Source organism: Hemicordylus capensis, chromosome 7 (genome assembly GCF_027244095.1).
Source record: "Hemicordylus capensis ecotype Gifberg chromosome 7, rHemCap1.1.pri, whole genome shotgun sequence".
Classification (NCBI taxonomy): domain Eukaryota; kingdom Metazoa; phylum Chordata; class Lepidosauria; order Squamata; family Cordylidae; genus Hemicordylus; species Hemicordylus capensis.
The window spans coordinates 9,412,244-9,427,239 of record NC_069663.1 but is presented as its reverse complement, the minus strand read 5'-3'; the positions used below and the strand labels follow the sequence as shown (position 1 = coordinate 9,427,239).

At 46.7% G+C, this 14,996-nt stretch overlaps 1 protein-coding gene across 1 annotated transcript; it reads right to left on the bottom strand.

Annotated features, from left to right (window-relative positions):
- Positions 1-355: 355 nt before the first annotated feature.
- Positions 356-7,813, bottom strand: SYF2 (SYF2 pre-mRNA splicing factor). The gene is made up of 7 exons (XM_053268401.1): positions 7,676-7,813; positions 6,844-6,951; positions 5,951-6,076; positions 3,478-3,595; positions 3,258-3,348; positions 1,326-1,424; positions 356-881 (listed from the first exon to the last, which is right to left on the bottom strand). The coding sequence occupies exons 1-7, from the start codon at positions 7,715-7,717 to the stop codon at positions 716-718; spliced, it is 750 nt and encodes a 249-aa protein (XP_053124376.1). The 5' UTR covers positions 7,718-7,813; the 3' UTR covers positions 356-715.
- Positions 7,814-14,996: the final 7,183 nt, after the last annotated feature.

Here is a 14,996-nt window from a genome sequence, read left to right as displayed (position 1 = left end):
GTGTGGTGGCATGACAATTTTTTACTTGAATTTTATAAATAATATGGGAATCTAAGCAGGCTCCATAGAACATTGCACTACAGCCTCAGAACTAAGACTCTGCCTCTTTCCTCCCCCCCTCCTGTTTACTGTTCTTTAACAAAACAACATTTAAACTGCATAGTGATTTACAGTCTTGTCTGCTTAGATCCATCTAGTCTTTTCTCTTCTGCTGGAGCAAACTTAAGGTGTCCATAGAAAGACCCGGCATAACTTGTAATTGGGTAGAAATATGCCCTTTCCCCAATCTTTGAAGTAGACTGAGCTAAATTAAGCTCTACATAAACAGAATTAAATATCACCATAACTAGCAATCTACACCAGATCTTTTAATAATGCATCTTTTACTATACACAAAGGCATTAACCATTTCCATAGCAACCTCATATAAAAATCAATATAGCTAACTGAAGATATATATCCTCATGAGAACATTGCAGAGACTGGGTTTATAGCAAATAGCTACTTTGCCTGTACTACAACACAGGAATAAGTATACATAGAATAAGGTTTATTGAACAAGTTTTTGATAAAGTCGCCTAAGGATCTCAATTTCTACATTTGCACATCAGCTTGGTGTACAGTTTAAGATCCTTTCTGCAAAACAAGTTTTTATCCTTGGGGCTTCTTGTGAAGTCAAGCTATATAGCTGTACATGCCTTCTGAGCCTCCCAACCTAGACGGCTGTTCCTCTTTCCAAGTTCTGTTTAATCTCTGCAGTGTATTTTCCATAGAACCTTTCAGCCTTTTTATTGAATTTGGCATTCCTCTCATTAATATAGTCAATATCTGCGTCGTCATTGTAAGAACGTCTCCGGCTGTACTTCTCACGTTTTTGGATTCTGGAAGAGAAATTGATTCAAGTGTCAATGTATTCCTTAACTGCCTATTTTGATACCGAGGAGACACATTAGCACTTTGTATGCAGAGGAAGAGAAACTGCATCCTTTGGCAAGATGTGGGGCCAGCAAATGGGTGGGGATATAGTAAGGGAAGAGAAGCCTGTCGGGTGTAGCAACATTCTCTCCCACCACTTCTTCCCCTCCACACCAACAGTAATTCTGTCACAGGTGCTGCAGAATATTTGCTTCGGGGCCAAAGTTTTATACATCAACATTTAGCTGCAAAGCTTGCAGAGTAATTTGAAACTGACTTTAATTTATTGCAAATAAATTATGAGCAATGCATAAAAAAGCAAGATCAATTGCTTTAGGCCCTAAAGGTCTGATGAAATAGGAGTATTCAAAATCAAGACACTGAAGCACTAGTTTAAAAATGCTACTCACTGTTTTTCAAGATCTGAAACCATTCTATCAATTCCTTCTTTACCCGGAACGTGAGTTCCATGTAGAAGGCTATCTGACGTTGGATAGAAGTCTTCACCACTGGAAAAAAAAGTTACACCAATATTGTTATGCTTTGGTTGAATTCCCCCCCCCCCCCCCCAGGCTTATGTTCAACACATCTATTCCACAAGAGGGTATGCCACTGAGACAAGCAGCCAGATCCAATGGGAGAATTGAAATACACCCCACTGTATTACTGGTCGAGTTGGTGTCAACTCCTGGTGACCACAGAACCATGTGATTTTCTTTGGTAGAATACAGGAGGGGTTTACCATTGCCATCTCCTGTGGAGTATGAGATAATGCCTTTCAGCATCTTCCTATATCACTGCTGCCCAATATAGGTGGTTCCCATAGGAAACCTATCGGCAGGGATTCAAATCAGCAACTTCTGGCTTGCTAGTCAAGTCATATCAGTAATGGTAAACCCCTCCTGTATTCTTCCAAAGACAACCACACAGTTACCCATGGGCATCTCCCTGCTTCAGCTTGTAAGAAAGCACCGCAGAGCCCCGAGTTTGCCCTTTGTCCATCCAGGATCTACAGAGCCAGCTTTGCCAAGAGTTTGGGTAGCCAGTTTACTGCAGCTTCAGCTTTCATGGACACACAAGCCAGCCATCCAATGAAGTAGACCCCTTCAGTACTGTAGGATACAAAGTGCAATCCAAATAAGCCAATGGCAGGAGCCTAGACAGCCTGAGACTACACTTGAAGTCTGCTTCATGCAACAGCATCTGGACCACCGCCCACCCCCCGAGTTGAAAAGCCTCCAGGTGATAGCAACAGCAGCATGCACTGACAGCCTGCTTCCAGCCCTCTTGGCACTGTCAGCAGCCACTATGTCCTACCGCACTGAGCTCCACATGGCACTTTTTTGCAGGGAGGGCCCTTTAAGAGAGATGGAGTTACGTGGGGAATGCACTGTGAAGGGCTATACCTCCCAGCACTCTGTGCACACCTTCCAAGATGGTGCAGGGTCTCAAGAGGGTTCAGTTTCCCTTAAAGGAACACACACACACCCCATGCTGGGCACAGCACTAGGGATGTGTGAACAGGTTTGACTGTTCAGGGTCCAAACCAAACTCCCCTGTTCAGTCTGACCCCGGGCCGATATATATTTAAATTAAATCACATTACCCCCCTCTCCCGGGTGTGTGTCCTGTAGACATTTCCCCTCCCCCCACTGGCTTCCCTTGTGCCATAATTTGGCATAAAGGGCTCTTCGGCCTTTCCCCCTCGCTCAGTGGCCATTTTGGAGGCTGCCACGCCTGCACAATGGGCCTCTGTGTGGCCTGGGTCATCCCAGAAAAAATCATGGGCCCTTCCCGCACCGAACCGGAGGCGGGGGTACCGGACCTGAACCGAATCGGACCAGCACACCCCTACAGAGTGAGAATGATTTGTCTCCACATGCTGCCAGGGGACTGTGCAGAGTATTCAATTTTGGCTAAAGTTCTACACTGGCCCAATAAGTAATTAGTCAGGGAACCACATTAGGGTTGATGCCACTGGCTCCTGGGCCCTAAAATGAAGAATACTGACTGTCCATATGGCAGCACCTGGCTTCTAACAACAGAGAGGAAATCAGGCAGTGCTGGTGGAGGATAAGCCAGTAGCAGTTGTCACGGCAGATGTTTGGGATCAGGGATGGGCATACTTGGCCCTGCACAGCTGCTGTTGAACTGCAACTCCCATCATTCCCAGTCACTACTTTGTGGCTGGGGATAATTGGAATTGTAGTTCAACAACAGCTGCAGAGTCAAGGTTGCACACCCATTTTAGAGGATAAAAAGAAAATACAGTCTGTGTGAACTAGATGATGGTTCTGTGACTGAGAAGATGCTATGACAGACAAAGTGAGAGTCAGATTTACCTGTCTTCTCTTAACTTTTCATACTTCTCCAGGTCAGGTTTGATCTGCCTGGTCAACCTCTGGTATTGCCGTAACTGAGCAGCTGCATAATCTGTGGAGCAAAGAAAACTGCTATTGAACAGAAACCTTTTATCACACAGACCCTTGTTAACAAAAGTGTTCATTTTATTCCAGTTCCAATAGCTGGAATGAAGCACTGGGGTGCAAACTTCATTCTTACCTGAAAATCCAAGATCAGGGTTTTTCTTCTTCCTCTTCCTCTCAAATCGTTCAGCGTCCTCTGCGCTGATTTCCAACAGCTTCACTCTTTCGTAGTCTTCTCCTTTTGCAACACACTCCTAATATATTGCAAGCAGGTTTTATATTTAGAAACAAGCAAACCAGTTCTCAGTCTTTGTCATGCTGAATCTTCCTAAAAATCAAGGTGTCCAGTCACTTGAAACGACACAAAGGCTACAATCCTATGCAAAGTTACTTGTGAGCTGGTGTAGATTTTTCTCATAAGCTGAGCCTGTTATACCTCAAGGATGCTAGCTAACATGAAGCCACTGGTTCAAACTTTGCATCTGCCATGAACTCACTAGATGGCTTTAGATCAGGGCTGCCCAACCTCAGTCCTCCAGTTCTTGGACTACAATTTCCATCATTCCTACTGGCCACTGTGGCTGAGGATGATGGGAGCTGTAGTACAGCAACAGGAGGGCCAAAGCTGTGCAACCCTGCTTTAGACCAACAGATGGTGTAAGCAGTTAATGTTGTTTGATAGGCATACAGATTGATGTTCTATAATATGGGTTATAGAGGATTTTTTAAAACCAGAACCATGTGTACGAATACAAGAAATATTTATATACCGCTAGTTACAGACATGCAGCTAATACTGATTCACCTTACAGCAGGGCTACACAACGACAGCTCTCCAGCTGTTCTTGGACTACAGCTCCCAGCATCCCCAGCCGCCAATCATCAGGGACAGCAGGAGTTGTAGGCCGAAATCTGCAGAAGGGCCAGAGCTGAGTAGCCCTGCCTTAGTGCACGTGACATGCTTGGAACACTCTAAAGGGCAATATACAATGTTAAGTATATTTCAGTGTACATAGTAGTGGTGTGCCCAAACCGGTCCGGAGCCATGCATAAGGCCTCCGGACAGGTCCGGAATTTGGGCGGTCCAGCGGAGGTTGGGGGGGAGTGTCGCTTTAAGGGCGGGGGGGTAGTACTTACCCCTCCCGCCGCTCTTCCCCCTCCGGCGCTCGACTTTAAGGAAACGTTTTTGGGGCGGCAGGGTTCCTCCCTGCCGCCCCGCCCCCATCGTTGTCTGCAAAACTCTGAGCAAGTAGAAGCTGGCGCCACGCATGCGCCCGTTGCCACCGCTGGCACACTGCATACGTCACACACAAAAGTGACATGCGGTGCGCGACGGGAGGGGTAAGTACTACTCCCTCCGCCCTTAAAGCAACACTCCCTCCAGTGCCGGACCACTCCTCCATGGTTCTGTGCACATCCCTAGTACATACTGCTGAGGAAAGCTGAACTTTTATTTCAAGTAAATATACGTGGGAACAGGTTGCTACCTAATGGCGCAGCGGGACATGACTTGATCCTCAAGCCAGAGGTGGCCGGTTTGAATCCCCGCTGGTATGTTTCCCAAACTCCTCTATCGGGCAGCAGCGATACAGGAAGGTGCTGAAAGGCATCACCTCACACTGCGCAGGAAGAGGCAATGGTAAACCCCTCCTGAATTCTACCAAAGACAACCACAGGGCCCTGTGGTCACCACGAGTCGACGGCACACAGGTTGCAAGAGCTGCAGATCCCTGGCAGCATCTCCAGGTAGAGCTGGGAAAGACCTATCTGGAACACCAGAGAGCTGCTGCCAGTCAGAGCAGACAATCCTGAACTAGATGGACCAATGACTCAGTAGAAGGCAGCTTCCTATGTCTCTATTTGGGATCTCTTAACAGAGGGTTTCCTTAACCTTGGCTCCCCAGATGATCTTGGACTACAACTCCCATGATCCCGCAGCCATGGCCTTTGTGGCTGGGGATGACGAGAGTTATAGTCCAACAACATCTGGGGAGCCAACGTCAAGAAAACCCTGTCTTAGCAGTTCAGGCATAATCTGTTTTGACCCTGAATATGTACTCTTAAAATGAAGTGGATCTAGGATCATCAAAGGCAGCATTTAAGGGGATCATGCCACACCTTAGAGGCAGAGCATCTGCTGGCATGCCAAAGGTCCCAGCTGCAAGCCCTGCATCTCCAGGTAGGGCTGGGAAGGCCCCCTCGCTGAAATCCTGGGGAGCTGCTACCAGTCATTAGATCATGCTGAGCTGGATGCACCAATGGTCTGATTCAGCACAAGGCAGCTTCCTATGTGCAGATCTATGTTCTGTCTGGCAGAGTTCAGAGTTCTTGGCCAGTGGGAACACGTGAAGGTTAGAGGCAATGTGGCTACCACGTGGGACAGAGCTTTGGAAGAATGGCTGAGAATGCATTATTCCAAGTGACCAGTGTGCCCTCTTAACGGATTCCCAGATGTTGTTGACTACAACTCCCAGCATCCCCAGCTGCAATGACCTTTGGCTGGGGATTATGGGAGTTGTAGTCAACAACATCTGGGAATCCCTGTTAGAGGGAACACCGTGAGTGACCCGATGAAAGTGTGACAGGTTTACCATCTACACATACTTTACCTTTTTCTTTTCCTCCACCTTCAGTTCCCATTCTAAACGAGCCTTTTTTGCTTCCCAATTTGCTGGCAGTTTCAGCCTTTTATCTTCCTCCACAACTTCTTGGTGATTTAATTTGCGGGCTTCATTCTAGAAAGAAGAAAGCCCTTGTTATCCACCACTTTTCCCAGCAATGGGCAAATCTGGACCACAGAAATGAGGGCAGGGGGAAGAGCTATATTGAATCTGGCCATTTAAGAGAAAATTGCTCATCTCCTAATTAATAAAATATCAAATAGATCTAGCAAAATTTGTGTGTAAAACATGCGCATAATCCCACCCTCCTATTCTATACAGAGTGGTTTCTACATCATCTTTATAATGTTAGAAAAGGAGGGTTTGGGGGAGATATGCATATATAGAAGAGCTGGAAAATATAACTTGGTTTACTCCCAGTAGACAGATGGAGGCGTTAAACTTTTGGGTAAGGCATTTGGAAATAAAATTATATAAAATAAAGTGATATGACTTTGGAGTCAGATCATGAAGCTCCTGTATTATCAGAAAGTGCATAACTGCAGTTTGGGTATTTCCGTTTGTTAAGTGCAGTGAGCTCCAACACTGGAAATGCATTTTAGCTTTGTCTTCCTCCATTCTGCAGTTTCTATAGTGTGAAGTTGCCCAGAATCACCACTGGAAATCTATCAAATACCAGACTATGAAAGATTTTACAGGAGACTTGCATTTAAAGCCTTAAGATCAATCAAGGCAAACAGAGATGAAAGACAGGGCTGCACAAAGACCCCACTGAGTAATTCTACTGACATGAACCTTCAGTGGGGTTACTGCCACATCCCAGCTTGCTAGGAAGGTGAGGTCAGAGCTGCACACAATAATTTAATATTTGGAGCTCTTACCCTTTTCAAATGAAGCTCTCTGAATTTCCTGAGCCGCTCCTCTCTCTTCTGTGCAGCCACTTCTTCTGCTGTAGTGGGAACAGCATCTTGGGAAATATCAGAAGCAACCTAGAATATCAGAAGAGAAGAAAATGCTTTAGAATAGCAGGAGAGAGAAAACAAAAACACATGGTCAAGAATTTAGTATCAGGAGGAGATAAGTTTTACTCTCAGCATCCTGACCGGAAATCAATAACAATTAACACAACACACATTTTGCAGGAACAAGTTGTTATTTTGGTTTTTGAGTTGCAGGTAAACCACCTTAAGAGGCATCAGCCTAACAGGCAGTACAGCAAGGGTTCTCATTCTCGGGTCCCCAGATGTTGATGAACTACAACTCCCATCATCCCCAGCCACAATGGCCAAAGGGAGTTGTAGTCCAGCAACATCTGGGGATCCGAGTTTGAGAACCCCTGCAACAGTGTTCCCTAAAACGGGATTGAAGGGGGCGGCCGCCAGCCAAGCGGGGTTTGAAGGGGGCGGCAGGGAGGTATCCTGCCGCCGGATTTTTAGTGATTAACGGAGCCAAGCGGGGATTGAAGCGGACGGCATCGGTATCCTGCCGCCCGATTGCTCAAGTAAATACAGCGCCGTTGTTGGGAGGGGTAAGTAAAGCCCCCCCCCCCGCCCTTAATGGAAACTCCCACCCCAGTGCCGGACCGCAGCTCCGCGGTTCGTGGACACCCCTACAAAGAAGCAGATGCCCGCAACCCGCTCGCTCGCTCGCCCCCTCCCTCTTCTTTCTTTCTTCGGCAACCCTATCCTGAAGACCAAAGCTCCCCCGTCCTACCATCCGAGGTGAGGCGACGTCCTCACTCACAGCCGGGTCCATCTTTTCCGTGTTTTCGTGTATACGAAACGCTTCTCACTTCCGCTTCCGCCCAACTCGTGACGTAACAGGAACTAGAGCCACCCAAGGAGAAGCCCACATAGACCAAAGGGGTAGACTCACACACAGGTTTCGACTTCCGGTTTGAGAGTCTCACGGAGGAATGACACTGCTTTTGAAAGAAAATGATGTTCTCAATGAAGTTGACATAGAAAGTTGACAGTAATGAAAATGGTGGTGGTGGTGACTGATGATGGTTACATAAGAACATAAGAACAGCCCTGCTGGATCAGGCCCAAGGCCCATCTAGACCAGCATCCTGTTTCGCACAGTGGCCCACCAGATGCCACTGGAAGCCTACAGCAGGAGTTGAGGGCATGCCTTCTCTCCTGCTGTTACTCCCCTGCAACTGGTACTCAGAGGCATCCTGCCTTTGAGGCTGGAGGTGGCCTGCCCGCAAAGGGTGCCCTGCCCGCAAAGGGCTCACAATCAGGGAGACACCCCAGAAACAGAGCCACTGTCTGGAGGAGGATGATTGGTAAGCGGGGGTCATGTTTCGCCTTTGTCCTTCTTCCTCTGGGGCAGAACAAGTGAGCGAGCTGCCCCTAGAAATATAACCAGAAATAACCAGGATTTCATCGTATATCAGATGGGGCAGCAACAGTGTCTCCCTCCAGGAAAAAAAAGGCAGCAGCAGATTTCCTGCTTTCTCCAACCCAGGTCTAATTTCTTGTGGGGAAAATTAAAACGAATAATTTTGTTTAAAATGTTTGTTTTATCATATTTACTCCTACTAACTGCATAACTGCATACTAACTCCTACCCCTGCTAACTGGGCAAAGAGGCACCTTTTTAATGTGGTGATTCCCTTTATTTAGCAGGGGGAGAGCCACTGGCCCTATCCAACCCCAGCACAGCATCCCTCCAGTGGCTGTTGCTGGTGCCTGTCTTACGTTTCTTTTTAGATTGTGAGCCCTTTGGGGACCGGGTGCCATTTTATTTGTTTGTTTGTTGTTTCTTTATGGAAACATTTGCTTTGGAAACATTTGTTGAAAAGCGGTATATAAATATTTATTGTTGTTGCATATAAATTTTGCATTGGATTAGGAGGGCAGTTCATATTTATTTATATTTATATTGTTAGCCTACTTTCCACAAAGAAAGTATACTTATGAGATCACCTTGCTGTCCCTGTGTGTGCCCCCGGTAACAACTTTGCAATGCCTTCACAAGATTTGGTACAGATGTGCCACATAGCGACACGTGAATGGCATGGTTTGTGATGGTGCTATTGTAGCAATAGCAAGAGCAAGAGCACTTACATTTATATACCGCTCTATAGCTGGAAGCTCTCTAAGTGGTTTACAATGATTTAGCATATTGCCCCCCAACATTCTGGGTACTCATTTTACCGACCTCGGAAGGATGGAAGGCTGAGTCAACCTTGAGCCCCTGGTCAGGATCGAACTTGTAACCTTCTGGTTACAGGGCGGCAGTTTTACCACTGCGCCACCAGGGGCTCATTGTAGGGGAAGGATGGCAGTTGAACCCCCACATTTATTATTATTATTATTATTTAAATTTATATCCCACTCTTCCTCCGAGGAGCTCAGAGCAGTGTACATGCTTATTTTTATCCCCACAACAACCCTGTGAGGTAGGTTTGGCTGAGAGATGCATGACTGGCCCAGAGTCACCCAGTGAGTTTCCTAGTTGAATGGGGATTCGAACTCAGGTCTTCCCAATCCTATTCCAACACTCTAACCACTACGCAAAACCAGTTTGGCGAGAAAGCAGCAAAACAAGACGTCTTGAGACTGGTCTTTAGTATTGAAGAACTACCAGTTAAAGAAAAGGTTACAAACAAATGTGAAAAAGCCTGCAGCTTAATTTCAGCTGTCACTCATGGCTGAAGAGAGAGACCAAAACAAACAACCATCTCTGGAGAGACAAAATGGAGACTAACACTGAAAGAACAAAGAGGGCAGGGGAGAAGTCCAGCACTTTTATCCCTGACCTCAACCGCCCCGCCCAGTGGTCACTATGAGGCATTGCAGCTGAGAACTGATGCTGCCAGTGTCCTAGCTCCAACACTCTGATCCACCGTGATACAAGATGGTGGTTGCATGGAAAGTCGGTGGATTAATTCTTACCTGAACTGCTTGTTTACTTTTTTAAAAAATATACATTTATATCCTTGTTCCTCCGAGGAACCCAGAGCGGTTATGGTTATGTTTACACATAATACAAAATAAGCAAATTACAATAGAAAATACAAAATACAATACAAAACTTAAAAAAAACTCTTTAAAATCAGTTTTTAAAAGCCCGAGTGAACAGAACGGTCCATTTAGACCTGGCCTCTAAAAGAACAAAGTGAGGATGCTAGGCAAGTCTCACTGGGGAGGCACAGACAGGGTGCCACCACCAAAAAGGCACCATGAGACCCATTTCCCACTGTGCTGGCCTCTGCACATTACAGGGGAACCTTGTTAATCATGGGTCCAGTACCTGCAGTTCCGTGTATCCGCGGTCAGGTAATGGACTCCTGACCTCAGTATGTGCGGCCAGGGTGGGGTGGGACAGCAGATAAAAGGGTTAAACCCACATATCTGCGGATTATTTTCGACCGCCATTTTGACTTCAGGAGCCATTTTATGGCTCATTTCTTCCACACACAAAAAGGGGTGTGTGTGAAAGAAGTGATTTTCAACCATTTTTTTTTACTCTTGGGGGGCATCTTCGGACTCCTTGTGGGCAGTGGACCATTTTGTTTGTTTTGTGGGTGATTTGGGGGTGAAGATGAGGCGAAATGGAGTCCTCTCTTAAGAGGGCTAGGAGGAAAGCACTCTGGGAAGGACTACATTTCCCAACATTCTGTGCATATTGTCCAAGATTGGGCAGGGGCTCAAGAGGGCTCCATTTCCCTTAAAGGAGACTTGGGCAAAGCACAGCACAGCACAGAGAAAAATGGGTGTCCCTGCATGGTGCATGGGAGTCTGTGCAGAGTATTCTGCTTTGGGGGATTAGAGTATTGGATTTGGACTGGGGAGATCTGAGTTCAAATCCCTGTTCTGCCAAGAGACTCACTGGGTGACTCTGGGCCAGTCACTTATGTCTCAGCCTACCCTACCCTACAGGGTTGTTGTGGGGATAAATATAATCATTTACACTGCTCTGGGCTCCTTGGAGGAACAGCCGGATATAAACGTAACTGTCCAAGTTTGTTGAAAAGGTACATGATGAATAGAGATGATCTGTTGCTGTTCCTTTCCCCAGATGTAGAAATCTACTCTAACGGCCCGCAAAGCTCCTTTACTCCTTTTCATCCAGTTTTTCACATGTATTTTGCATTCACATGCTTCCTCACAGCAGTCCTCATGTTTGGAAGAAGCAGGCTCATTGAAACCAATGCACAGTCTGAGGCACCCTCTGCTGGCCATGGGAAGATCTGCAGTCTTCTTCCCAAACTAATTTCCATAGACGTTCTTGACTATTGCTGTGTGTGAAAACTAGCCAACCTGTGCAAGACTGGCAACCAGAAACAGGCTGGAGGCTGCATACTCCTTTCAGCAGCCCAGGGTCGGATGATGATATGCTGCGGCCCGAAGCTATGCTAAGTTAAAAGACCCCATTGCATTGCAAATTGGGCCGGGGACCTCACCTTGCCCTGGTCTACTTACAATGATTTCTGCATAGATCTATACACTCAACATGATCAATAACGGTGTAGCCACGTAAGTATATTTTTGGTCTTATAAGAATGATAATGTCTGTTTTAGTCCCCCCTTTCTCCTTCATTTTTCTAAAACCCTGCTAACTGGGCAAAGAGGCACCTTTTAACGTGGTGATTCTCTTTATTTAGCAGGGGGAGAGTAACTGGCCCTGCCCACCCCCAGCACTGTACCTCCAGTGACTGTTGCTGGTATCTTTTTAGATTGTGAGCCCTTTGGGGACAGGGATCCATCTTATTTATTTGTTATTGCTCTGTGTAAACCGCCCTGAGCCATTTTTGGAAGGGCAGTATAGAAATCAAATAAATAAATAAATAAATAAATAAATAAATAAATAAACAAGCCTTGAAATTTAATGATTTTTTGGTATTCAGAGGCCCCTCATAATGTGAATCCCTCAGCTGTAGCTTATTTAGCTTGTGCTTAAATCCAGCACTGCATCAGCCTGACTGACAGGCTTCAGAAAGGAGGCACTGAGTAGTTCTCCCATTGCCATCCATAGGACAACTAAACCTGTCCCAACCCTCAGACGAATATATCGAAATATAGAAAACCTGCAGCAGTTTTTCAGACAAAAGGAGTGAGTCCCTGTTCAGAATACGGGGCCCACCGTTTAAATGATTTAAACTTTATTTTTGGGGAAGTGGCCGCGACCACTATAAAGCCCCTAACAGCTTAGGTCAAGGGATGTGCACGAACCTACGGGCCTCCGAACAGGTTCGAACACTGAGGTTCGAAGATTTCGAACTTTATTTTCGGCCAGCTCTCTTCACATAACCCCTCTATTACAAAGCCCATGTGCCAACACTTCCCCCACTGACCACAGCGCCATCTATAGGGCACCTTGCCACTCTGGCTCTTGCTTGCTCTCCCTTCTCCTCCCCGCCTCCTCCCCCTTAGGGTTGCCCTGTCCCCCAGAATTTAGGGCAGCCCCCAGATTTTGGCTCCTCCACCCGGCTGCTAAATTCCACCCGGATTTACAAGGATTTCAAATGCGCTGCCCGGTTTGCCCGGATTTTACTCTGGATCCGATCACATGGGAGGGCAGAGATGGAGAGGAAAGTATACACATCTGCCAAATAAATAAATAAATAAATAAATAGTGCAAATTAGTTGCAGCATAATTTGCATAATATGCAAATTAGGTCACCTGGATTTGGGAAGCTTGAATATGGCAACCCTACCCCTCTCCACTTCCTCCCCCCCCCCTTTTGCTCCCCCTCCTGCTCCCCCTCCTCCTCCCACAAGCCCATTGCTGCCACTTCCTACAACTCCCAGCATTCCCTGCCATTGTGGCTGGCTGGGGATGATGAGCTGCAACTCGATAACCGCTGGAGTGCCAAAGGCCGCCTGCCCCAACCTAGAGGCTTTCCAGATGGGGGTGTTACTGCAAGAGGAAGTGTTCTCAGTTGTAACCAAAAGTGTATTAAGGGAGTATTAACCATAAATCAGAGTCGGTACAGACTGTACACACCGACTGCCTTTTATTACTGTTTTTCTTTAGGCCAGGCCCCACCTTTTATCCCCCAAAGTGGATTGCTAGCAAATTTGTGTAGCAAAGTGGCCCAGAGAGGTAAAATTCGCTAGCAAAATGGTAAAATTTGCTAGCAAAGTAGCCCAGAGAGGTTAAAAAAACACGGCAGGGCTGGATTTATTTTTAGCTGACCCCCTGGTGACTTTATTCTTGGGCATTTTCCAGCCATGCAGCAGATCAAGGCAGGAATAGGGCTGCCATTTGGAAAGAGGATCAGCCTCATGTCCCTCCATCAGATGCACAGAAGGGGGTGCAGCTTGCCATGCAAGGGAAAGAAATATGGCAGTCCTAGGTAGGAACAGAGCCACCTAATGGCGCAGCGGGGAAATGGCTTGACTAGCAAGCCAGAGGTTGCCGGTTCAAATCCCCGCTGGTCTCTGTTTCCCAGAAACACCTATCTTGGGCAGCAGCAATATAGGAAGAGGCTGGAAAGCACCATCATCTCATACTGCACGGGAGGAGGCAATGGTCAACCCCTCCTGGATTCTACCAAAGACAACCACGGGGCTCTTTGGTTGCCAGGAGTCGGCACCGACTTGAGGGCACACTTTTCCCTTTAGGGAGGAAAAAGGCAGCAATCGGAGAATGTTAACTGGTGACCAGTAGGTGGTGCTCATGGGGCCTTTCCTGGCCTTGCTATGCCATTAATCTGTGCAGCTGATTTCTGAAGTGGTAGAATAGAGGGTATTGCTTTAAACTGCAGGCAGGAGATCATTCTTGACTCTTTCCTATTAAAAAGGACCTTTCTCTGCCAGCAGCGGCTCATCCTAATGAGGCTGGGCAGGGGGGAGGCGGGGGGGGCATCAAAACAGGCAGTTTGGGTTACTTCTCTCTCTCCTGCCCCTGGTTCATTAGGATGAACTGCTACTGCTCTCTGCAAGTAGAAAGCTAGCATAGCAGGGAGTGGGCTGGGTTAGAAAACTCTCCCCTGGATGTGTTAGGGTTTTGCTTTAAAAACAAACAAAATATTATTTGCAGGGATTTTTAAAAATGATTTTATTTTATTTTATTGCATGAGGGGATGGAGATAGAAGTCAGTGGGAGAGCACTTGCTTTGCATATATAGAAGGTCCCAGGCTCAATTTCTGTTATTTGGTAGGTCTGGGGAAGACATTTCTGAAAGAGTGGCGAGCAGTGGGCAGTCAGTAGGGCGGCCATGGAGAGGGCTGAAATGGCCCCCAAATGGGCTGAACCAGCCCACAGAAAACTGGGGGGAGGCTGGTGGGGGGAGGGGGAACCTCTGGAGACCCCCCTATGGTTGTGGCAGCACCCCCTGCATAGACCACCAGACACATACACACACACACCCCGGTAATGTTTTAATTTAAAAAAACAAAAACAAACCAACGTTTAGAAACCTGAGCCGGCCCAGGTGGTGGGAGGGTGTTGGCTCAAAGTTGAGCCGGCTGGACCTCGATCCGGTTCACACATCCCTATCTTACAGTTGTTGGACTCCAGATTGCATCTTCGGTGACTCTGGGCCCCAATGACTGAGGATGATGGGAGCTGTAGTCCCGAAAGAGCCATAGGGCCAAAGTTGTGCCGCCTTGATCTATTTTACCATCTCAGGATCCTACCACCTCTTTATGCGCAGGTCAAGCTCCAGTAAGGTATTGCTCGCTAAAGAAAGAAAAGGAAAAAAAAAGACTTTTTATGGTTGCTTCCATCAGTTTCCCTTGATCTTAAAGAACTTTGGGGAAAGAACACATGAACTTTGTATAACAGAAGAAGGGCTGTGTTTTCTCTGTCGCTACCTCTTTAAATCACAACGTCCGGACTTTCCTTCTCCTTCTCCTTTTGGTCTTGTTGTCCTCTTGAGTTGCAATTATAATCGTTCAAAGCACACAGACACATAATCGTTTGGCCAGGGAGCAGAAAGTACCCGAGTAATGTGCTTAACAGAAATTAACCTGGTTACAGTGGTAGTCGGTTGAAAATGAGAGAGTGGTGAGGGTCAAAATCAATTCCTTCACAGCCAAATGGCTGCAGGGGCTGGCTTTGAATTTCAGCTAAA